General features: G+C 46.3%; 1 protein-coding gene across 1 annotated transcript in view; it reads left to right on the top strand.

Annotated features, from left to right (window-relative positions):
* The window catches only part of C7 (complement C7), a 53,445-nt gene that overhangs the window by 19,132 nt on the left and 9,450 nt on the right, over window positions 1-24,863 (top strand). The window contains exons 8-16 of the mRNA XM_006277876.4: window positions 1,013-1,256; window positions 2,324-2,437; window positions 8,926-9,092; window positions 11,048-11,276; window positions 13,588-13,759; window positions 14,039-14,126; window positions 17,907-18,039; window positions 18,819-19,010; window positions 21,329-21,425. Coding sequence (XP_006277938.1) covers window positions 1,013-1,256; window positions 2,324-2,437; window positions 8,926-9,092; window positions 11,048-11,276; window positions 13,588-13,759; window positions 14,039-14,126; window positions 17,907-18,039; window positions 18,819-19,010; window positions 21,329-21,425 — 1,436 coding nt within the window. The remainder of the gene's footprint in view (window positions 1-1,012; window positions 1,257-2,323; window positions 2,438-8,925; window positions 9,093-11,047; window positions 11,277-13,587; window positions 13,760-14,038; window positions 14,127-17,906; window positions 18,040-18,818; window positions 19,011-21,328; window positions 21,426-24,863) is intronic.

The raw sequence follows: 24,863 nt of genomic DNA, 5'->3' as shown, positions 1-24,863 counted from the left end.
AAATACTGCAAAGCACACAACCTTGAATTCAGGCACCAGCAATGACAATTTTTGCTGCCAACTGGCAGCTCATTGGTGGGAAATAACTGAGCAGAAGACTTGGGTTGATTAGTTGATTACAGAAGGACTCTGAACCATTAATATGATGGGGACAAAAAAAAAGCAAACGTGATCCTCAAATGTGTCAGTGAAGATATTTCCAATAGAAATAGGCAAGTATTAATGCCATTGTACAATGCAGTTTGGAGACTCCATCTCGAATACTGCATGCCAATTGGTAACTAGTGGGTAGGAAAGAGAATCTCAAAATGGATCAGGTACAGAGAAATGCTCCTGGGATGATCAAGGGAATGGAGTGCCTTCTATGCAAGGAGACTAGAAGAGCTTGGCTTGTTTAGTTTAGGAAAGTGAAGAAAGAGAAGACTTAAAATGGTCTCTATAAGCACATCATGGGGCTTACACCAGGAAGAAGAACTATTTAAACTAAAGGATCAGCTTGCCACAAGACCAGACTGGTATAAACTGGACATGGATATATTTACACTGGAAATTAAATGAAGGTTTCAAGTTACCATAGGAGAGAGACTTTAGAACAGTCTTCCAATTGGAGTAGTAGAGACAAACAAATCCCCAATTATTTTTAATATGGTGCTTGCTCAGTTTATGAAAGGGATTGTATGACTTGGGACAGCAGGGACCGAATGTCCCTCCCAGTCCCACAATTTTTCAGAAAACAAACAAAAAAGAAATCCTGCCTTTTAAAGAAGTACACAAACCTGTCACAGGATCCAAATGCAGTGAGTTCTACAGGAAGGAGTGAATCAGAATGCAGGGGTTTCATATGGAATGGCTGTCCTCTCCCTCTCCTCCTCCTCCGCCCCTCCCCCCCCCCCAAGCAACGAAAAACCCAACACCTATTGTTCAGCAGCCAGTAAAACATCTCTATATTTGACTGGCAGAATCGATTCAATACATATATTGCTGTTTGACAATTCTTTTTTTATCCCCATAGAGTAAGCACTTGATGGTCATTGACAATAATGTGGAAGTTGCTCAATTCATTAATAACCGTCCAGAATTTCTCACTCTTGCGGAAGCATTCTGGAAAGAGCTTGCCAACCTTCCTGCTGCCTATGAACACAATGCATACCGAAGGCTAATTGAACAGTTTGGAACTCATTTCCTGCACTCTGGATCTCTGGGAGGACATTACAAAGTTATATTTTACATGGATACTAATAAAATGAAACAAGGAGGTATAGTACTAAAGGATCACTTACAAGAAACAAAAGGAATGTAAAAGCAAAAACCCCCTACCTTTTCCCCACTCCAACCTGTCCCTATTCAATTCTTATTAATACAAAGCTAGAGGTGCACTGAAGCCACAACATTTAGAGTCTGGATTTTGAACACTCAAAGTTCTAGGACGTTTGGACCTGAGGTCTTAATTCAACCCATTATACATTTAAAGGACCATTTGCAAACTTTGGATCCTAGTCCTGGTTCTGATTTCAAGCAACCCTAAAATTCAGGTCCCTGGCAACATTACATTTATCACTCAACACATTAATTGTGTGATGAATTGTAATATGCTGCATGTTAAGGCAATTTATCACACAAATGGCAAATGGCAAACTAGTGGGAAAAAATGGTGAACCAGCCACAAAGATATTCCTTGTTAAATATGGAACATCTTGTGACTGGTTTGTATCATGCTTCAATTTGAATTTGTGGCATGTTATACTCAGAGTGATAGCTATTGGCTGGGTTTTCTAGCATCCCCAGGTGCATTGTTCCCTACCCTTGCTCCCCCCCTTGCCCAGTCCCAGCAAAAGTAGAGTGAGCTTCTGCCAGCATTGCCTCAGCTCCCCTAGCTAGCAGGTGCCCAAAATGCAAATGTGTATGTTGTTTTTCCCCCACAGGGCAGCCTGCCCTTAGTATGTCAAGCCAGACACACTGGGCCATATTTGTATCATGTAACAATATTCCTCAGTCTCCATTATGCAGGGGTCAGAGGACAAATCTGCACCGATGATGCTACTCAAAGACAACAAGTGATGGAGGAAAAATGGGTGGCAAGAGAAAAGGAATGCATGAGAAAAAAATATCTACCAACTGTGTCATCCAGATCTCTGCTCACATCCCTAGACATTGCTGAGGGCTACTAGTAGCCCTCAGTACAGGACCTGTTTTTTTAAGTACTCCGTATGGCAAAAAGCTATCGGAAAAAATGTGTCAGTTGTTCTTCCCCTAAGGAAGGCCTTCAGGTCAAGGAAATTAACTCCCACCATTCTGTAAGCTTAATGGTTCTGTTTCCTTCCAGGTTTGAGCAAAACCGATATGTACAAATGTACTACATCAGGGTGGAGTTTCTTCTTTATAAAAAAGAAAAAGACTGAGTGCTCAAAACTAGATGAATTGTTAAAGTCATCTTCAGGTAAGCAATTCCCTGGCCCAGAAATTCCTCGTGTTGCAAGTTGGACCAGAATGGGTTACACTTGGAAATTCAAAAACAAAACAAAAAAACCCATACCACACAAAGGGCTTTTTGATATAGCAGAACCCTTTCTTTCTGAATAGAAATATGGAGAATGTACTTATATAAAAAGATTTCAGATGTTTGAAATCTTTTCCTAAGTGTAAGGATAGTTATGTATTGGAATAAGGTTACTTCATTTTTAAAAGGTTAGACACACCTCTCAGGAATGGTTTGTATATAGTTTCATAGTCTGTAGGGTCGGAAGGGACCTGAGCAGATCATCAAGTCCGACCCCCTGCCATGGCAGGAAAAAGTACTGGGGTCAAGTGACCCCAGCAAGGTGTTCATCTAGCCTCCTCTTAAAGACCCCCAGGGTAGAAGCCAGCACCACTTCGCTTATAAGTTGGTTCCAGGTCCTAGTCACCCTGACAGTGAAGTAGCGCCTCCTGATGTCTAGATTGAATCTGCCCTCTGCCAGCTTGTGATCATTATTTCTAATCACTCCTGGTAGTGCTCGGGGGAACAGGGACTCCCCCAGTGCCTGCTGGTCCCCTCTGACTAGTTTGTAAATGGCCACTAGATCCCCCCTCAGCCTTCTCTTGTGGAGGCTGAACAGGTTCAGGTCCCGTAGCCTCTCCTTGTAGGGCCTGCCCTGCTGCCCCCTGATCAGGTGAGTGGCCCTCCTCTGAACCCTCTCAATGCTGTCCACATCCCTCCTGAAGTGCGGCGGCCAGAACTGGACACAGTATTCCAACTGTACTGCATCCAATTCTGGGCTCCACAATTCAAGAAGGATGTGGAGAAGCTTGAGAGAGTCCAGAAGAGAGCCATGTGCATGATCAGAGGGCAAGAGAATATGCCTTATGATGAGAGGCTGAGAGCCATGGGATTCTTCAGCCTGGAAAAGTGCAGGCTCGGGAGGACCTGGTGGCTGCTTATAAGTACATAAGCGATGTACATCAGGACCTGGGAGAATGTCTGTTCACCAAAGCGCCCCAAGAAAAACAAGGACCAATAGTCATAATCTCCTCCAACACCATTTTAGTCTGGACATAAGAAAAAATTTCTTTACTGTCCGAGCCCCTAAGACCTGGAATAGACTCATTCCAGAAGTGGTGTAGACACCTACTCTGGACTCATTCTAGAAATGCTTGGATGCTTATCTTGCTGGGATCCTTTGACCCTAGTTGGTTCCTGCCCTTGGGGCAGGGGGCTGGACTTGATGATCTTTGAGGTCCCTTCCAACCCTAATGTCTATGAAATCTATGAACTGCGGCCTGACCAGTGTCACATAGAGGGGGAGGATCACCTCCTTGGGCCTGCTTGAGATGCATTTGGATGCATGACAAGGTACAGTTGGCCTTCCTGACCGCGTCCCCACACTGTTGGCCCATGTTCATATTGGCATCAATAATTACTCCCAAGATCCTTTTCTGCCTCTGCACTGGCAAGAAGGGCATTCCCCAGCCTGTAGGTATGCTGCTGGTTCTTCCCCCCCAGGTGCAGTATCTTGCACATGTCAGCGTTGAAACCCATCCTGTTCTCATCTGCCCACCCCTGTAACCTGTCTAGGTCCAATTGCAGCCTATTCCTCCCTTCTAGGGTACCCACATCCCCCCACATCTTAGTGTCATCTGTGAATTTGAACAGGGTGCTTTTTACCCCCTTGTCCAAGTCACTGATGAAGATGTTGAACAGCGAGGGGGTGAGGACCAAGCCCTGCGGAACCCCATTGCCCACATCCCTCCAGGTCGAATAGGATCTGTCCACCACCACTCTCTGGGTCTAACCCTCCAGTGAGTTAGTGACCCAATTGACTATGTAGGTGTCGATGCCACAGTCCCCTAGTTTTTTAATGAGAATGGGGTGAGACACAGTGTCGAAGGCCTTCCTAAAGTCCAGAAATACTATGTCCACTGCTACACCTGCATCTAAGGATTTTGTGACCTGGTCATAGAAGGCCACCAGTTGGCCACAGAAGGCCACAAGTTGTTCTTACCCTGGGATATGAGGATGGACTAGTCATTCTGTCATATTCCCATCCATCCTTATTTTCTATGATTCTATAAGACGGATTGAATTTCCAATTTAACTTGTGTTCATTTGGGGGACATAATTCTGATACCATATAGAACAGAACCTGGGAAATAAGCCACAACAGTTACCAAAATTGTGAAAACTTGCAGAAGGAGCTGTGAGAAAAAGTAACAACAAATGCAAAGGCTCATATCATGAAGCCAAATCCTGGGAAGTGCTGCACACTAAAGCTGATAAATGCTTGGAATCTCTTAGGAGAGCAGTTTTATTGAAGCTAATTTTTTTGGTAATTTGTGGATAGGCCAGATATTCTCAACCTTTTTGGAGGCACTCCTCAGAAAATGACAGCTCTTAGTTTTCATTCATTTTCTGACTACAGAAAAACTATTGAGTAATTCTTCTGCTGCAAACATCTCAGAAAGACCACAACAGGGCAGAATGCTTTTAACGCTGGATTCCTACTTGAAATCTCTGGGTTTATCTTGTGAATCATGTTTGCATACCTAACAGGATTGATACTGCATGGCACTCTGTGGCATCCTTGAAGGGATCTCAGGGTACCCCAGAGTGCTGCAACATGCTGGTTGGGAATCAATGAGATAGGCATTTTTTCACATCCCCGCAGTCATATTCCACATAGTTGCCATGTGTACATCTACATCTCTCTCTCTTTCACCCTTCATCCTATCCATCCTTGGGGGTCTTTAAGAGGAGGCTAGATATGCACCTGGCTAGGGTTGTCTGACCCTAGCACTCTTTCCTACCCAGGGCAGGGGGGTGGGACTCAATGATCTGCTAAGGTCCCTTCTGACCCAAACATCTATGAATCCTGTTTTATGTTTCCTTTCCTTATTGGTCCATTTTTGTCTTTTCATTTAAAGCTCGTTTCTTTCCTCATTAAACAGCTACATGGCTGTGTAACAGGGGGCCTTCTCCGGGCCGATTTGCCATTGGCCCGCCCACCTGTTTTTGGGCCAACCGCCCACTTTCTCATTTGCCATGCCTTGATGATATAATTAGGATATTAATTAGGCAGGAGGCTGCCTATTTCTTGCCCCAATGCCAGGAGGCACTATCTGCGGCTCTGTTCCTCCCCTACACCGCAGCCCAAGCCTCGCAGTGGCATCCATTGTTCTTATCATCACTGGCCCCAAACTAGGCCCCAGAATCCTTCAGTCCAGACTCCTACAAGATCCCTCCACTCAGCTGGCCTACTCCACCCTCATTCTGGGTTGCCTAGTTCCCTGAACTATTTCCCCTCTCAGGCCACACAGGTCCCTCAGGATCTTTGGCCACACAGGCCCTGGCCTCACCTCTAAGGCCAGTTGGAAACCCCAGGCCCTCACCTCTGGGTGTCCCTCGTGGTGGGCCCCTGGCCCTTCTGACCATTCTGGTCCAGGCCCCAGCATTGACCAGTCGAGGGTACTCTAAGTCAGGCCTCTAAGCCTCTAGCCCCACTCTCTCTCCTAGGTCCACCTTCTGGCCCCTACTAGGGGATAACCCACCCAGTAGTGGGAGCTGGGTTTATTAAGGCACCCCAACCCACCTTTCACCAGGGTGGTAACTGGCCTGGTATTTCCTGGGGAATCCCACACCACTGGGAGCCCCACCAGACCACCCACTCCTGGCAGGGTGCAGTTTTAGGTCATGCCCAGGACCAGGAGTCTCCAAACCATCCCCTACAGCTCCTGCCCTTACCTCCGGGATGTTGCATGCAGCCTTGCAGCCAGGCGATGGTTCTGCCTGGCCTGCCAGTAGCAAACTGCTCTGTTTATATAGACAGCCAGAGATCTAAAATGGCCGCCACAATCAAGCACCTTCTGGCTGCTTGGCTGAGCCCTTAAAGTGGCAGGCACCAACAGTGCCCTGCCACAGGGTGTTTCAGGTGGTTTTGTGAGGGAATGGACACAGGCTTTGACCGCTCAACTGTTTTACAAGTGCGGACTCAAGATGTCTGGGTGGGGAAACTCCTCTCTGATCAGTTGTTCAGGAGCTTCTCTGGAAGTCATTATAAAGCAGGAATAAAGATACACCTGACTTCTATTCTAGTTGGGAAACACTATTTCAGGATTTGACCCAGTGTTACCGTTTTAGGATATATTATAGATTTCATAGACATTAGGGCTGGAAGGGACCTCAGAAGATCAGAGTCCAGCCCCCTGACCAAAGGGCAGGAAGTCAGCTGGGGTCAAAGGAACCCAACAAGATAAATGTCCAAATGTCTCTTAAAGCAGTTCAGAGTAGGTGCTTGCACCACCTCTGAAAGCAGTCTGTACCAGGCCTTTGGGGCTTGGACAATAAAAAAGTTCTTCCTTATGTCCAGCCTGAAACAGTCTTGGAGGAGTTTGTGACTGTTTGACCTTGTCATTCCTTGGGGCGCTCTGGTGAACAGGCATTCCCCCAGATCCTGATGTATGCCCTTTATATACTTATAGGCAGCCACCAGGTCCCCTCTGAGCCTGTGATTTTTCAGGTTGAAGAGTCCCATGGCTCTCAGCCTCTCATCGTAAGGCCTGTTCTTCTGCCCTCTGATCATGCACATGGCTCTCCTCTGGTATCTCTCAAGCTTCTCCACATCCTTTTTAAATTGTGGAGCCCAGAATTGGATGCAGTACTCCAGCTGTGGCCTCACTAAGGCCAAATACAGTGGGAGGATGACATCCTGGGATTTGCCTGAGAAGCATCTATGGCTGCAAGCCAGGGTTTTGCTCGCTTTACCAGCTGTGACATCACATTGGTGGCTCATATTCATCTTGTGGTCAATCATGACCCCCAAGTCCCTTTTGGCCATGGTGCTAGCAAGCTGAGCCTATTAAAATGCTGCGGGGTTCCCCCCCCCCCCCAAGGTGCAGTACCTTGCATTTTTCGGTGTTGAATACCATCAGGTTCTCATCCGCCCATTTTCTGAGCCTACCGAGGTTGGCCTGGATCACCATCCTATCCTCAGGTGTGAATGCTCTACCCCAAAGTTTGGTGTCATCGGCGAACTTGGCCAGTGCTTCTGACACCAATGTATACATCATTAATAAAGATGTTAAAGAGTATAGGCCCAAGGACGGAGCCTTGGGGGACCCCACTGGTCACAGCACACCACAATGATTTACTTCCGTCTGTTACCACTCTCTAGGTCTGACCTTGGAGCCAATTCCCTAGCTCTTGGACTGTGATGTAGCCAAAGCCACAGTTGGACAATTTTTCCATGAGGAGACCATGGGACACCAGATCAAAAGCTTTTTAAAATCCAGATATATGACATCAGTCTCTTCTCTCTTGATGAGATGAGATTGGTCAGGCAAGACCTACCCACAACAAATCCATGCTAGCTATCCCTCAGGATGTTGCCATCAGCCAGCTTGTCAAGAATAATCTCTTTGATCATTTTTTCCCCAAGATCTTCCCTGGGATAGAGGTCAGGCCCTTGGGGTGAGGTGTGTGGCCATCCACATTGTGCCTCTGGCAGTCCGGATACTGCTGTGACTACCTATTGTAGGGCTCACTGGCAGGGCCTCAGGCCCTCCCGCTCACCCTCCTGCGCAAACTCCCATGCTAACTTGAGTGCTGGGCCTAGAAGTGTACCTGTTTGCATGTCCTGTTTACGAGGCTCCGGGAACATGGCTCCCTGGAGGGCTGAGCGAAGTAGGAGTCGGGGGGGCATGACCCTCCTTGGCTCCACTTAGGTGCTCCACAGCTGGGCTACATCCCTCCCACCACAGGCCTCTGCTTACCTCCAGGTAGGCCGGGGCTCATTGGCATCCTGGGCTCCACTTGGGGGGTCCTGGGGGTCCCTGGGCTCATGGGGGCGCAACAGGCTTCCGCCCGTGAGTCTTTTGCCAAAGCTGGAGACTGAATGCGGCTTCTGCCATTGCCAGGCCCTTTTTAAACTATGCACATGTGCAGAAGGGCCCAGTGGTGCTGAGCCATTCTTGGGGGTCCCTCCCCGCACCAAATGAGGGGACAGGTAAGTGACCCCCCCCCTTCCCCATCTCATGTACTGGGTGGCTCCAATCGCATGGCTCCCTGGAGGGCTGGGTCAAGTAGGAACCAGGGGTGTGTGACCCTCCTTGGCTCCACGCAGCTGCCCCACAGCTGGGCTACTTCCCTCCTACCATGGGCCCTTACTTACCTTGGGTAGGTTGGGACTCATCAGGGGTCCTGGGGTCCACTTGGGGAGGTCCTGGTGGTCCCTGGGCTCATGGGGGTACAATGGGCCCCCACCCGTGAGTCTCTCATTGGAGTCGGGGACTGAATGTGGCTTCTGCATATGTGATCTATGGCTGAGATTTCTATGCTGATGAGCCCTTTAATTCTTTCCTAGAACACTTATTTACACATAATGAGTAATTCCTATTTTCATTCAAAAAAAATCACAGTGCTTCTGTCTTTTGTATTTCTGATCCTGGAATATATAGGAAGCACTAATAATCGGATTCAAGGTGAGCCTTATGTAGAGGGAGGAAGTCCATCTGCTGTTGCCAGTCTCAGTTTTCTAGACTTGGATAATCCTGCTGGAAATAGTGAGAGATATTCCCAGTGGGCCAGATCAGTGAAATATTATCCCAGAGTAATTAAACAAAAGGTAAGATGTTGCTTTATTTTGCTAAAGAAGGTAGCTTCCTCTAAGTTGGGGACATAATCAAATTAGATAGGTTAAGCAGCTCCAGCTGTATGTGGAAACAATTTTCTATTCAGGTTGTTTTATAAAACTAAGTTAAGACAACTGCACACTGGAAACAAGGTAATTCCAGTTAAGGATAAAGGTCTAGATCCCTGCAGGCAAAGCTCTGTGTCCACATCATCATGCTGAAATATCAAGGATAGTATGAAAACAGAAGGGAGAATCCTGCCAGCAAGCTGAGTGAGTCAGTGCAAGCTCTAGGGCTAGGGACAGACATTACACATAAATTGGTTTAAGTAATCAGAAACTGGTTTAAAGCTATAACAGAACAATTGTTCAGTGCACATAAAACAGTTTGAAAATGGCTGAAATGGTTTGAGATAAATCTGGTTGACTGTAGTATCAGACTTAACTGATTTGGCTCAAACCGGTTTATGCAATGTCTGTCCCAGACCCCATGCTTGTTTAAGATAAACCAGACTCCCCCAGCATCCCGGCCTGCTCTCTGGGCTGGGCAGCGCTTTGTGCTCCACAGCAGAGTTGACCACTCTCTTCTGCTCCCTGGCTGGAGCACTCGCAGAGACCGCAGGCACAGTAGGGTCTGCCTAGCTTCCCCCTAACCTACCTCCCCCTTACTGTTCAAGCTGGAATCCCCCCTCCGATCTCCCACAGCACAAACCCCAGCCCCATGGACCCTAGGCATGTGGTGTGCTAGCTATTAATGCCAAGAGGTGTCTGTGTGTATGTGTGTCTCCAATTTCACTGGGACAGAAAGACAGAACAGTGACCGCTTATGGCTTTTTGGGGCTAATCAACAGGGCAGCTGGTAAGTAATTTAAGAAGAGTTTAAACTAATGGAGAGAGGCTATTGTTTTGCTGATGGGGTGATAAACACTGTTATCAACTCCCCGCTGGCTTGCTTGACTGTCAGTTTGCTGCAGACAGTATAAAGAAGCAGGAAGAGGGAGATTGCACTGCACACCACACTTGCCCTCAGAGTGCTAGCCTGGGGCTGGAGTCTGGCAATACTCCCACCCCTTGAGCAGACAGCGGAAAAAAGCCTGGGATGGTGCAGACAGACCTCCCTAATCCAAGGTCCTGCGAGGGCCTGGCTACACCACGTACCCCTTAGCTCAGCACTCTGGAAGGGAAGGGAGGGCTGCTGTAGTGTCCCTTAGCTTCTAGCCTGAGCCACTGCAGGCATGTGCCTGAATTTCCGCAGTCCAGAGTGAATGTCTGTCTGGTTACAAGCTGGTTCAGCCTAGCCAGATTAGACTAATTTGCAAAGATTGAATCATTTCAGACTCAGGCTTTTTGAATGTCTGTCCCTAGCCCAGAAGCATAGGATTGTGGAAGGTGCTATCAGAATACTTGTAATAAAATTGGCAGACAAGGTTCCTTGGGTGAATTTGATATCTTTTATAAGACCATATCAAATTCACCCAAGGAACCTTGTCTGCCTATGTCCTTAGACCAACACAGCTACAACCTACACCCCTATAATAAAATTGATCGTTGTAAAATTAATTTAATACATGGTATTTAAATATCCAGCTTCTTAGACTGGGACTAGTTCAAGTGTGAACTTTTGCTAGTGCAGTTTTTAAATATATTATGCCAGGCTTCTGACACAGCCATGGTGGAACTATTTGTAAACAGCTGAGCTGAAAGGAACATTAACAAATGTTAGAGCTGACTTTGATTGTGGCTGAAATCTAATGATTGTTGCTACTACAGACTGATAAAAACTTCAACTTTACAAGCCAGATCCAGGTCCACAACAATATGTGTCACATACTCAACTATCATAGAACCATAGATGATGTTGTACAGTGTGTATAACTGTATTGGTATCTTGTATAACGTGTTATTTAAAAAAAGGTATTCCCTGAAAATGGTGTATACTTTGCATATAGCTAACACCACTATATGAGCTGGTAAAGGAAGTGCCCTGTGCCTCAGTCAAAAGGTATTACTTGAAACAAGCCATTGAAGAGTACCTGGCTGAAAATGATCCCTGCAAATGTCAGCCATGTCAAAATGGTGGTGAACCAGCTGTCATAGGAACTCAGTGCCATTGTTTCTGCAAACCTTATACTTTTGGAGCAGCTTGTGAACTGGGAACACTTTTACAAGACCAGCCAGGTAAGCACTCATTTGCTTTTAGATTTCACAAGTTTAAAGAGTACTTTTCTGCTTTTGCAGAGATACTCTCAGTGCTGTTGCTCAGATCAGATGTGCAGCTGATACTGGGTACTAACAACACATGAAGGACAGGTCAAGGTGACTACTGTGGGCATCCAACTGACAAAAGAAAAGAGATTAATGAGGTGGGACTTTGCTCTCTCCTAGGCTTTGGGTCTGTACACCACCTTGCTCCAATATAACAGATAGAAATACAACTTTTCACTACAGCAGATTAACATGTCTAACATTTATTTTTTTTTAAGTTTCTGTTTCACAGAGTATAAAACTGGCCATTTGTCATTCTGGTGATTTTTGGAGTGAAGAAGGAAAACAATATATATTTTTGAAATGTATTTCTCCCTTCCCCCCCCCCCCCCCCCTTAAATGGCACAGGCAATAACTGTGAAATTCTGGGTCAAGATACAGCTTGCAGTGTTACTGTCTGATACTCTTAGAACCAAAAATCTTTATTCAGGGATAGATTGGTTAAGGTAAAACCCTGAACTCCCAAACTGATTCCCACTACCCTATACATGTGCTGCATTCTCAGGGGTGCTCCCTAATAGCTCTCAACTAGTAGTTGTTTCTCCTCCCTGCTCATATGTGGCATTTCTTTAACTGCAGGATGTAAGTAGTGTAAAAGTCTTGGTTGCTGGCAAACTTGAAGAGGAGGTTAACCTACTGACCTGAACATAGCATGTGGGGACAAGTACTCCTGAGGTTTAATTGTGGCTCTGACACCGACTGGGAACATCAAGTCAATGCAGCCAGCACTTTCAAATGAGATGCCTTAAGTTAGTCACTTAAATGAGTAGGCAGACCATCAAAAGTATGAAGCATGCTACCAGAAGCATAATGTGCTTCCTGAGTACCTTGGGCAGCAGTAACCCACAGCACAGCACCATGGGCTACACTTCCAATGTCTCAGTGGTGGCCGTTGTTATTTCTTTGCCACCATCTCCTTCTGGGGTGGTGTCAAGGTTTGTAGGGCTGTGCAAAGCTTTGGGTGGCAATTAAATTTGGAGGAGATTCGGCCCTATTTGGTGGCTGAATCCGATTCGAATCTGGGCACCAATTTAAAGGTCAGAATCAATTCAAAACTCTGAATCTTCGGAAAAGATTGAGATTTGATGATTTGGACAGTCCCTGGTGGCTGCAGCAGGGAGCTGCAGCCAGACTCCAAGCTGGTACGTACTGGGGTGGAGGCAGGGGGGGCTGGGGGAGGAGGGAGAGGACCATGGAGAGACCCCTGCCAGCCCCCCACCCATGGCTGCCCCACCCACCTGAGTTCCCAGTGCTTTAAAGAAAAGCCCCGGTGCTCACTGGGTGCTGCCGGGTGTGTGAGGGGTAATCCCTGATGCCCCCCACTACCCCATGCTGAATGGGAGGCTCTGCCATGAGCCCCCTGACCCCACCCCCCACTCCTGCAGTGGCCTCAGGGCTTTGGGGGCTCATGCAGGGCCCTCCACGTGAAATGAGGCAGCAGGGATCACCCCCATGGGCAGGAGCGGTGATTGCAGGGCTTTTCTCATTTTTTTTTTTTTCTTAAAGAGCCAGAGCTGGCCCAGGCAGGGCACCCATGGGGGGCCTGGGAGAGTGGGAGGGGTTCAGAGGGCTTGTGCAGAGCCCCCCACAGTGTGGAGCAGTGGGAGGCAGCAGGGATCACCTCCCCACCCAGCAGCACCCAGTGAGCTAAGGCTTTTTTTTCCAAAGAGCCAGGAGATGAGGCAGGTGGGGCAGCCATTGCCAGGCTGGGGTGGGGAATGGGCCTGACTGATTCGGAGATTCGGCAGCAGCTGAATCTCCGAATCAGATTTGGCTGAATCAATTCGGGACAGTGATTCAAATCACCAAATTGAATCAATGTCCCATGAATCTGCCGAATTCAAAGTGAATACTAGCCGCTTCGCACAGGCCTACAGGTTTGGCGTCCCACTTACCCCTGCTTTGTTATACTACAGTATGCCACAGATTCCCATGATTTTTATGTTACTTGGTCAGTATTTTTTTTGGGTGAGGGGTAGCAGAACAATTTACATGCTTAAAAATGCAGAGCTACCCTGTGGAATTATGCCAGTGCAAGAGCAATGAGTGAGAGGAGAGTTTGGGCCTGAGGCACTGAGACCTGGGATTCAGTTCCAGTCATGGGTTGGACTCATCATTAGCTCTGACTGCTTCTCACTCCTTTTACCAGTACTAACAGCTATTGAGAATGCAACAGAGTACCCAGTGGACTCCTCCAATGTGAACTCTCTCTAAAATTATACAGGAGTCATCGATGGAAAATGGAATTGCTGGTCCTCTTGGACCTCTTGCTCAGGAGGAAGGAAGTCAAGGAGTCGAACCTGTAATAATCCACCCCCTAGTGGGGGTGGAAAGTCTTGCATTGGTGAACAGCATGAAAGCAAACAGTGCGAAGATGACGAGCTCCAACATTTTCGGTAAGTGGATAGGAAGTGTTTGGGTGTGAATACAGAGTGGGAGATCATGATTTTGATTTGAAGTAATGTACAATCTGCTGAATTCAGGCAGCAATTCATTGTCTTTGACTTCCGACTTATAACGTCATTTCAAAAGCTTTGAATTGGAAAAAAAAAGGGTAAAACCAGTAAGTTTGAAGTCATCTTACTTTTACTGTAGCCTAACTGCAGCTTTTTGGAAGCTATGACTAAAACCTCAAGCTTAGAGAAAATAATAATGACCTTCACTTTTGTTTATAGCTTGATTGAACCCCACTGCTTCGATATGTCCGTGATGCCTACAGAATCCTGCCCACAACCACCTTCCTTAGAAAATGGATTTGTTCAAGTAGGTTATATAGTAAATCTCTTTAGATCTATGTTCTGATTCTAGCTGCAGTCAATAGACTCATAGGATTTGTCTTAAGTTTAAATCCAAAAATGATATACGAAGACCTCCTCTGAACCTTCTTCCAAGAACAAGTTTACAAGTTAGCCAAGGTTCTGTGTTATTAGAACAGCAACAATCTCTCTGTTTTTATCTGTCATAGTGTGTAAGTGCTGCAACAGATCTGGACCTCACTGTGCTAGTCTTAGTCTACAGTAAGAGAATGTCCATTTGTAACAGGGAGCCAGAGGGCTCCTGTTACTTGAAGGAACAAGTAATAGCAGGGAGGTCCCCAGGTTGGGAGGAAGACTGCTCATGAAGGGCTGGCTGCAAGGAAAGAGAGCACCAGGGACTGGTTGCGAGCACCCAGCAGTAGGACGAGGGCACAGTCCTGTTGAAACAAAAAAGACACTGCTGTGGCAGCCAAAGTAACAACAGTAAGCTGCCCATTAGAATCAGAGATAGACAGCTGTGCCAAGGCTAATATGCCACCTCACTCAAAGAAGACAGGGCTTGAGATACATATAAACCCAGGGCTTGAGCCAGAGTGGGCAGTCTGGTCCTGCAGGGAACAGAGAGAGGAACTTCTGAGAAGGATGGCTAGAGGAGAAGGACTGTCTGGCACTTGAGCTGCCCTGGGGACTGCAAGTAAGAGATTTACAGCTTTGCAGGCAGTAGGACCCAGAGTGGGGGCATTTTAATTATAGCCAGTGTGCTTATATTTCTGGTTAAGCTTTATACTGGTGAACCAGATGTGACTATAAGGGGTGATGAAGAGACTAGAGGGGCACCTGAGGGCACACTGAGGTTTAGTTCACAGAGGGTGCACTGTGACTTAGCCACAGTGGAGTGCCTGAGTGGCACACCTTGCACACATTGGTGGCCAGGGAGCATGTGTGGTTTTGGAGCCCTGTCAGGGGCCAGAGCTCAAGATTAGGCAGGCAGAAAGAGAGAAGGGCAGGGAGAGGGGCAAAACCAGGCCCAGAGGCCCACAGACCAAGAGGATGCAGGACAGGGGCTAGAGCCCAAAAGTCAGGTCCAGTGCAGTGGATCTAGGCTGAGAGGGACCCAGCCAGATTAAAGGGGCTAAAGATGGGAAGGGGGAAGCCCGAATAAGGGCATGGGGGCCCAAGAAGGCCTGAAGTGATAACTGGTAACAGCCACAAGGCATGGATGTACATGTAGGAACAGGAGGCCACAAATAACTCTTAAGGTAAAAGGTGCCCTGCAGGGGGAACAGACAGGCTAGGAAGGCCCACCTAGTACCTGAGGGGCAGGACTGGGACCAGTGGGGTCTAGGAGGGACCTGCTGGCTGATGGACAGATGAAGGCTTGATCTGGGACTCCAAGGTAGCCTCTCTTCTCCTTCCCCACTCCCCCCACAACTAACTATTTACATGAAAGCATGGCAGGTGGGAGAAAAAGAAAGGTACCTACAGAGCCCAGAACAGAGCAGAAGCCACACGGCCACTGGTGGGTGTCATGGCTGCCCCTGGGACCCAAGCCTGCTATACCATGCCACAAGGAGTTTATAATATAAAGCAGAGAAGACAGGAAAAGAATGAAAGGAGAAAGAGACACAGAGAAATGACACTATTGCCTAAGTCCCACAGAAATTTAGAGGTAGAACTAAGAGCAGAATCTAGGGACATGCACATATCCACAGGCATGGCAAAATGCACAATTTTGGAATCAGGAATCAGCTCCCAATTGCACCATTACTACTAGCCACAAAATTACTACACATTTTGTAAAATAATTTTGTGTCTTATTTCCCATTTTATCACACTATTAGTACCCCAGCCACATGTTCAGACAACTATCTAAAATGGGATTAACAGGTAACATCTGCCAGGGGCCTAGGCCTCCTAACTCAATTTAGTGCCCTATGCATTAAGCTACACTGGGTGCATCTATACATGCTATTAATGCAACTGAATAAACTCCAGCACAGTTCGTACCCGAGTTTATTGCTCCCAGGTGCCATGTTTACACATGCACCCAGATCCACAGCATGTTGAGCTAGTTTGGAGCAGCCTTGGCTGAGAGGGGACCGACGGGGTCAGCCTGGGGCTGCTCTGACCTGGGTCAATGTGCTGCAGAGGGGCTTTGCTGAGGCATAAGGGTGCTTCAGTGCAGGGAGCCCCGTCACTGAAGCACCCTTCTGTCCCAGTCTCTACATGCGAGCTGTAGTGCACTAAATAACACCAACACAAGATAGTACTTGAGTTGACAAGTACTAACCTATGGTGGTGTTTATTAGTTTAGTGTGGCCTAATAGGGCCACATGCATAGATGCGGAGACTTTATTGCAGAGCTAATTTGGCAACTCTGCAGTACCTTTTATGTAGCTGTGCCACAGTCTCCATTCCCAGTGGGACTATGCACAAACACAGGTGCCAAACTACCTGCTGTTGCAAGACTGGGTCCAACACCATTGAAGAAATATAAAATCCTTAATTGGTAAACCAATTTTGTTTGTATATCTAAAATAGAATCCATTGCCCAGGGCCGGTGCGTAGGAGGTGCACGCGGGTGCATGTGCACCCCCAAGCGTGGAGATGCACCCCCTACAAAAAGGCACTGCTGAGACTGTTGGCCACGCCTGCGGGTGGTTGCCACTCACCACCCTGCTGCCGATACTGCTGGCGGCATCTGTGGGTAGTCTGCGATTCCCACTAGCCGCCGCTGACAACTGTGGGTAGTCACTTAGCCAGTGCTCACCACTCTCCTCCCACCACCAACAGTACCACTAGCATCTGTGGGAGCTCCCCCACTTACTGCCACTGCCCTCCCGCTGCCGCCGTATGCCCCCAACTGCTGGGGGCATGCATCATTCATGCCATTGCCTAATCCTAAAGCCTTTACTTTACCAATACTACCGACCTGACAGACTTGGGGGGATTTGGCCCCAATTTATATTGAAATTTAGAGGATTATTTAATTCCAAAATCTCACTTCTCCTATCTTCCACACAAAGCAGTGGGGCCAAAGAACCTGAATCATGTTAAGATCAATCTTTTGCCATTTATAGAAGGGACAGCATGATAGATTAAGAAATATTGGTTCAACAATCAATTGGTTCCATGTTAATAATTTGTAGCTCCTACATTGGGGGATAGAGGAGACTTTTCCAGTAATGCAAAAATACCTGGCAGTCCCAGGTTTTGGGTATTTTGCTGGTCACCTGCAGTGGCAAGGAAGGATTTTTTTTCCTCCTCACTCATTAATCCTTCTGGTTTGCACTTGCAGGTGTTCCTCAGATTGGGCTCAGTGACCCAGGCAACCCATTCCAAATGTATGTGCCTAACTTCATGCTCATTCATTGATTGAATAATGAAAAAACATCCTGTGTTTGCCAATATAGTTCTCAGATCTTCTTGGAAGTCCAAAACATTTGGGATATAGGATGGAAAGGCACCTCCTGGGTCACTGAATGCATTTCCTTGCTATTGTAGACATCCCATGATAAAATTAGTCAATCTCTATCTTTAAATTAGTTCAGGTTTTTAACCCCACACTGATTCTACTGGAAGACTGTTGTAGAACCTCAATGTATGGATCATGAGATGCCTTCTAATTTGTAGTATACATTTATTTAGAGTTGGCTTATTTGCATTTGTTCTTGTGCACACATTTTCCTTTTAGCTTAAATAGCATCAACACCAGTTCAATATTTTTGGCATTTCTTACATATCTCTAACTAGGGATCTAAAGATTCCATTATTCATTTTCTTTCAGGATGCTGAAAACTCATATCCTGTTGGGAGAAGTGTTGTTTATGCCTGCAGAGATGGATACGCCCTTGTCGGTGACCCTGCTGCTAAGTGTGGCGAAGATTTAAAGTGGCACACTGGGAACAGGCGATGCCAGAGTAGGTTTAAACTGGTTTTCATTGAAAACTACTATTTTAGAGTTGACTTTTGAACCCTAGTAAAGCTTTGTCCTACAGCTGCATCCTTCTAGCTCTCAAGACAGAATCAGACTTAAATTGCTTTTTTCTCTTCTTGAATGAAGAAACTGTCATAATGGAATGTACAATTGGTCCCTAAAGTCTGGATGGGAGGAAATCAAAGACTGAAAACAGTCTCACAATGCATCTAGCCAAATTCATATTATACTAGAATGGTAATTTTGTCCTGGCCGTCTCTGGCAATTAGTCTATATTCTGGAGAATAGGGATTGTAAGCCCTTGTGATTTTCATCAAGGTAACTGAATGGCTATTCAATTTATATAGGAGTGAAGTGCTCTGAAGTCCTCCTTCATATCCCCCTTCTAGAAATGGAGAATGAATTAAGAGATAAACTCTCGTAATATACAAGTTAACACCTGCATAATACTCCTGAGGTAGAAGTATACCTGGACAATGCACATAGGAGTAGGTGGTTAATTTCTTACAGAATGACATTTTGCGATCAATTTAGTCTTGGATCTGTGATCAAGACTTGCCATAACTAGCCTATGTATGTTATCAACCACACTGTGTAGAGTACACATGTGAGGCAACAGAGGAGAGTTCTTGTTCAGTTAACTAGGCAGGGACAAGAGACTTGCCAAAGAAATTTAAGGCAAGTTAGGAGATGTAGGACTGCTTTCTCCACAAGCTTCTGACTCACCTTTCCTCTGTCTGTCTCCAATGCTTCCTTCCATAGAAACTTCTTGCGTCTTACCTGTTCTGGGGGCGCATATGAAGGGACAGCCACAAAAAACTTCATACCAGGTAGGAGAGAAGGTGACTCTGTCCTGTCCGCATGGCATGCAGTTGGAAGGGGCAGCTGTTATAATGTGTGAGCCCAGTCTCAAGTGGTCTCCTGATGTGAACAGTATCCAGTGCATGAGAAGAGGTAAGCCACTATACTATTTGGTCTGAATAAAACAATTAACAGTACTTCCTTTAGTGTACTGCAGTATTCTACATCAAGTGAATAAGTAGCATGCAATCCCTTCTTCTCTCATGGCTTAGGAGCTGCAATTATCATGATGTTCACCCCAGGTACAGCTTCTCATGGTGTCTGTATATGCCCCCTCACACCTCCCTGCAGGCTGGGGCAGAATTAGGTTGCTAACATTTTAGCAAGTAGTTCCTTCCCATTGTTGTTGCCTCAGCTGGCTACAGAGGGGACATTCCCACCCCCACAAGTTTTCCCACAATCAAGGAAAAAGCAAGGCATAGGCAAGAGTTGACCTGGGACACCTCATAAGAACTCCACCATCCTGTAACCTTCCCTCTGCCCCACAACCTGGAACATACCCAGTTCCTCTCCACTCACATCACGCTACCACATATGGCCAACCTAAGGCTTTAAAAGAGCTACCTGGGATACACTTCAGATGCAGCTGCCTACCTTTAAGCTAAGTACAGACAGTCAAAAAGTCTGATGCTGAATCAATTCAGTCTTTTCAGGTTAATCTAAGCAGCAGAGATTAAATTGAGAAACAATCCTACCTTACCATCCCCCCAACCCTTCTCTGCTGGAGTAACCAGCATAACCCAGCCCAGGGCTGGAAAGCATGCTGGGATGCTAGGGAACTGTGATTTAGAACTTGAACCAGGAAGGGGTCTGGGACAGAAGTTTCATAAACCTGTTTGACCCAAATCAGTTAAGTCTGATACTACATTCAGCCAGGTTTATCTTAAACCAGTTTCAGCCATTTTTAAACCAGTTTATATAATAGAGCAGAAGTTCAGTGCACAGGCTTAAACCAGTTTCTGATGACTTAAACCAGTTTGTGTGCAACTTCTCTTCCTAAAATTGTTGAACTGCAAGCTGTTCTTCATTTCAACCCTACCAGCTGATTGTAATCAGCTTGTGTTGCTCCATGTATTCCAACCCTTTGTACAGATAATGATTAGAAACTCTTACAAAAATGTGAAAGCTGAAATTCCCTTCAGTGATGTTCAAAGGACAACTACACTTACAGGCTGCATAGAACCCCCTGAAGTTTATTAGTGGCTATGGCTTTAGTTCAGCCTTATGCAGACATATGTAATAAGCCTCACATTATACTTTCATTGACAAAGAGCTGCAAAAAAGAATAATCCAAACAAAAGAAAATGCATAAGCTAGGAAATGCCAATGTACTAGAAAAAACACTAAGAAGCAAAAATTGAAAAGCTGGAATATCCATTATGCATGTGTATATATAATTAGCTTTACATAAAGCAGTGAGGACAATAATCAATAGATAGTTTATTTTAAGGAAATAACTACACGTGAGAAGCAAGACCAGGTCTTCTAGTAATCTTCCAAAAGGGGGCAACACAATTATATTACAGTACAATTTCAGATAGGACTAACTTTAGCATTTGTATTACAGCATTGCAATTCTCTGCCTCCCCTCCCCTCAGAGTATTTTGCTGAAATAAGTCTAAATTTGTGTGAACTTTTAAAAAAGAATGTAGCTCTGCTTAGCAATAGTAAAGCTATACTGTAAAAGGTAGAATACTGCAGATACAGTATTTCATGCACATAGAACATCACTCTTGTATAGATAGCAGCACTATGTAGGTTTAGAAAAGTCCTTATGTTACTTGCTAGAGAAAAACTCAAGAATATTAGTTTAGCAAACCCATTTTTCATTTCTACATTTGGCTCAGGCTACCATCCAAGCATAATCTCGAGAGTTCTACCAGGACTATCTAAAGTCAGTTTAGATAAAGGATTTCATGCAGACACTTGTAGTTTTCATTGGCTGCACTTCCATACTGAGAGACATGCAATTCTTTCCAGCATGCATATCTGTGTAGCTGATAACTCCAAAACTTTGCATAACAAATGTAAACATAACAATGGTGTTTGCGTAACAATGGTGCAGTTGTCAACATTACTAATTTGTTCTTAAGTATTACTCAGTTCAACGGAAATTGGCAGCCACTGTAGAACTGTGCAGGGAGTTAAAGATTGTATACAAGTGCCTCTCCCCCACCTGGTTTGACTCTGGGCTGAGAGCTGCATCAATATTCAGCGCTGTGCTCTCAGCAGTGTATATTATATGTTTAAATTCTACCGATTCCCTTTCTGCAGTAGAAAATTGCCACAAAAGAGGCAAGCTATAATGTCATGCCAAAATATTATAATCCAATGCCTTTTTAACCCAACTAGCAGGATACTTTCAACCTGGTTTTCTGACCCGTGATCATTCATCTGTTCTTTCTCTGTAGTGCCCACTGTGAAAACAGAACTGACAGAACCTAAATGTCAGCCATGGGAGAAACTGCAGCAGTCACAATGTGTATGTAAAATGCCCTATGAGTGTGGGTAAGTTCAGGCTGAAGTTAGCAATAACTTTCTCACTTTGTTCAAGACCAACTAAATGTCTCAGAACTTCAGTCCATGACAGATCAGAGCACTTTGCCTATACCATTGTGCCATGTGCTCTGTTTACATTCCAGCTCAATCAGTCCTCCGCTCATCACTCACTTGGCTTGTCAGAGCTGTCAGTGGGTATTAGCAGCAAAAGAATCTGGTTAAATGACTAATGGCAAATGAATAGTTTCAGCTCTGTTTGATCACTGAAATGGAAGGGAAAAATTAAAATGGTATGCTGAAGATTAAGGAAGAGTTAAGGCTGGCATCTCCATGGGACATAAGGTATAAGCTAGTGAAATTGGGCAGGAGAATTGGCAGAAATTGGACATAAGCAGTAAGCTAGTGAAATTGGACAGATGGCTTTTCTGAGAGGTAGGAGAGCTGCAAGAGGCCCAATAATCTGATCTCCTGTTTACACAGGACTTTAAAGAAGCTATGCTGTGACACCAGCAGAGGCTTCAGGTCACCATTTCGCATCTCATTGGGGCTGTACATTATTTTTTATTTGTTTAGTGCTCTGAGCCTATGCCTCACTTCTCAGCTGGCAAAATAGGACAAACAGTGGTGTGATTTAGATTTGATACTAGGCATCAAATGCTCCAGCCTCCAAATTCATTTGGAGAGGTGGAACAACAAGCAAGTAGTAGCTGAAAAAGGGCCCACAGGCACTGGAGACTTAATATTTGAAAACCACTCATTGTCATGCCAGATTTCACAGGAGCACAGTACTTGGGGTACAAATGCTTGAAGGTCTGTCATAGTGGCAGCTGGGCACTTTGGAAATACATTGCCCTTCTTTGGAGGACTCAACAGGAGCTGAACTCTTAAAAGTTTGGTCAAAACAGAAACAAAAGCAAACTGCTTCACGCTAGGACTCAGTCCCCCACATTGGGTCTCTATATTGCTATGAACACTTTCCCCTCTCAGGTAGCTCTCCCCTAGCCCCTAGCTTCCCAGGTCTGCAGCCTTTCTTCCAGTAGCCTGAGTTTTCAGAAACTCCTTTCTCTGCAGACAAGGAAACCAGACTGCCTGTTCTGACTCTGGAACCAGGGTTTATACTCCCCGAGCCCCACCTCTTCTGGTCAGGCATCTCTCTGACCTGCTGCACCCGTCCCTGGCTCAATGGGCAGCCGGCCCTCATCTGCCATCCCCACATTCTCCCCTTTGACTATGTCTGTGGGCTCAGCCTGCTGCTTATTGCAGAGGTGCTTGCTCCTGAGTAGTCACCTGTAGCTTTAGGGATCCTGCCTTTGTGTTTCTTTAGCTGATTGCTTGTTGGCCACTGGCCCTTGCTGAGCTGTTTGTCCCCAGTTGCAGGCTTTGCCCCATTACCTTTCTCCTCTTAAGGCAATAGGAGCCCTTGGCTCCCCATTACACAGAGTCTTCAGCAATCACTGGGGAGGGCTGGGAGGAGAAGTAGTTCTAGTCAGTGCAAGCAAGGGCTACGGAAGTGGCCATTTTTAGTCATTTCAGTAATTAAGTCAGTGGGACTTTTACTCCTAAGTCACACAAGCATTTTTGAAAATGCCATGCAAGAGACTCCAGCCCAAATGTGCATGTTATGAAGAGCTGAAAATTAAAAAGTTAGAGAGTCTGTGACAGGATCAAGCCTCCAGGAGCAGCCATGATGACCCTTGGTGGCCATGTGACTCCTGCCCCACTCCAGTTCCCTGGGTACCTTCCTTTTTCTCTCTCCTGCCATGCCTTGATAGACTTAATTAATTTGGTGGGAAAAAAAGGAGGATGCCCTAAGGTCCAAGAGTAAGCCCTCATTTGTCCTACTGCCAGTAGATCCCTCCCAGACCCTGCTGGTCCCAGTCCTGCCACTCTCATGTCAGGTGGGCCCTCCTGGCCCATCCATGCCTCAAATGTTCCTTGGGCATCCCTGTTGGTCCTCATTCACCCCTCATAGCCATGCCCAGTCCACCAGTATAATCTAAACATAAACACAAGCCTACTGGCTGTATAATTAAACTCTCCACATACTGGGTTGCACGTCCCTACAAACTATAAGCTCCTTACTTGCAATTCTCCGGGAAGCTCAGGTATCAGTCAGTCCCTCTCCTGCAGCCGTCTTGCTCAGGAGCTCCTCTTCCTGCCTTTTGCAGGGCTATACTCACCATATGTCCTCAGGTACTACCCTTATGTACCTCCTAAGCCCTGCCCCTTCCGGTCAGGTGGCCCCCCAGCCACCCACAGGGGTTTTCATTTTAGACCTGATGGCTAGCATTCAGGGCAGCTTTCAGCTGCTATTCTTGCTGCATTAGCGGTAACCTTGCTGCCCAAGCAGGGTTCTGCCCTGCTGTCCTACTGCTGGGCTGCTAGCTCTGCAATAGGCACTTGTAGCCTCTGGATCCTGGCTGCCTACTCCCCTACAGCCAGCTCATAACGGGCAGTGTTTCCCATCTGGGGACCGCCCTGCTGCTGCTTCTCCCTTTAAAGTAACAGGAGCCTCTGGCTTCCTATTACAAAAGCCAATTCAGTTTTAATAGGTTTGAATCACTGTGCAATGATGAAGCACAGTCCTGGCATTAGGACACCTAGGAAACATGCATTTAAATCATTGCTTTATCACAGACTTTTTGTTTAAGCTTGGGCAGGTCACTGAGGGCTAGATCCTTAAAAGTACATTGGTGCTTAAATATCCACATTGGGATTTTCCAAAGCAAGGTGCTGGTCTGTAACTTTAGGTACCAAAATACTTTTCGGAGTCTGGCCTTCATTTCTCTACCTCACATGTTAAACTGGGAGAATAGTACTACCCAGTATTAGGGATATGGAGGAATGAGGTAAGAGGATAAATACACTGTTGTGAGCTATTCAGATACTATGAGGTTAGATTCATAGTTTCATAGTTGGTAGGGTCAGAAGGGACCTGAGCAGATCATCAAGTCCAATCCCCTGCCATGGCAGGAAAAAGTACTGGGGTCAAATGACCCCAGCAAAGTTTTCATCTAGCCTTCTCCTAAAGACCCCCAGGGTAGGAGCCAGCACCACTTCGCTTGGAAGCTGGTTTCAGATCCTAGCTGCTCTGACAGTGAAGTTGCGCCTCCTGATGTCTAGTCTGAATCTACCCTCGGCCAGCTTGTGACCGTTATTTCTAGTCACTCCTGGTAGTGCTCGGGGGAACAGGGACTCCCCCAATGCCTGCTGGTCCCCTCTGACTAGTTTGTAACAAGCCACTAGATCCCCCCTCAGCCTTCTCTTGTGGAGGCTGAACAGGTTCAGGTCCCTTAACCTCTCCTCATAGGGCCTGCCCTGCTGCCCCCTGATCAGGCGAGTGGCCCTTCTCTGAACCCTCTCAATGCTGTCCACATCCCTCCTGAAGTGCAACGCCCAGAACTGGATGCAGTACTCCAACTGCGACCTGACCAGTGCCACATAGAG

This window comes from Alligator mississippiensis, chromosome 3 (assembly GCF_030867095.1).
Source record: "Alligator mississippiensis isolate rAllMis1 chromosome 3, rAllMis1, whole genome shotgun sequence".
Taxonomy (NCBI): domain Eukaryota; kingdom Metazoa; phylum Chordata; order Crocodylia; family Alligatoridae; genus Alligator; species Alligator mississippiensis.
The sequence above is the reverse complement of the archived record's forward strand: the minus strand, read 5'-3'. Positions and strand labels throughout refer to the sequence as shown.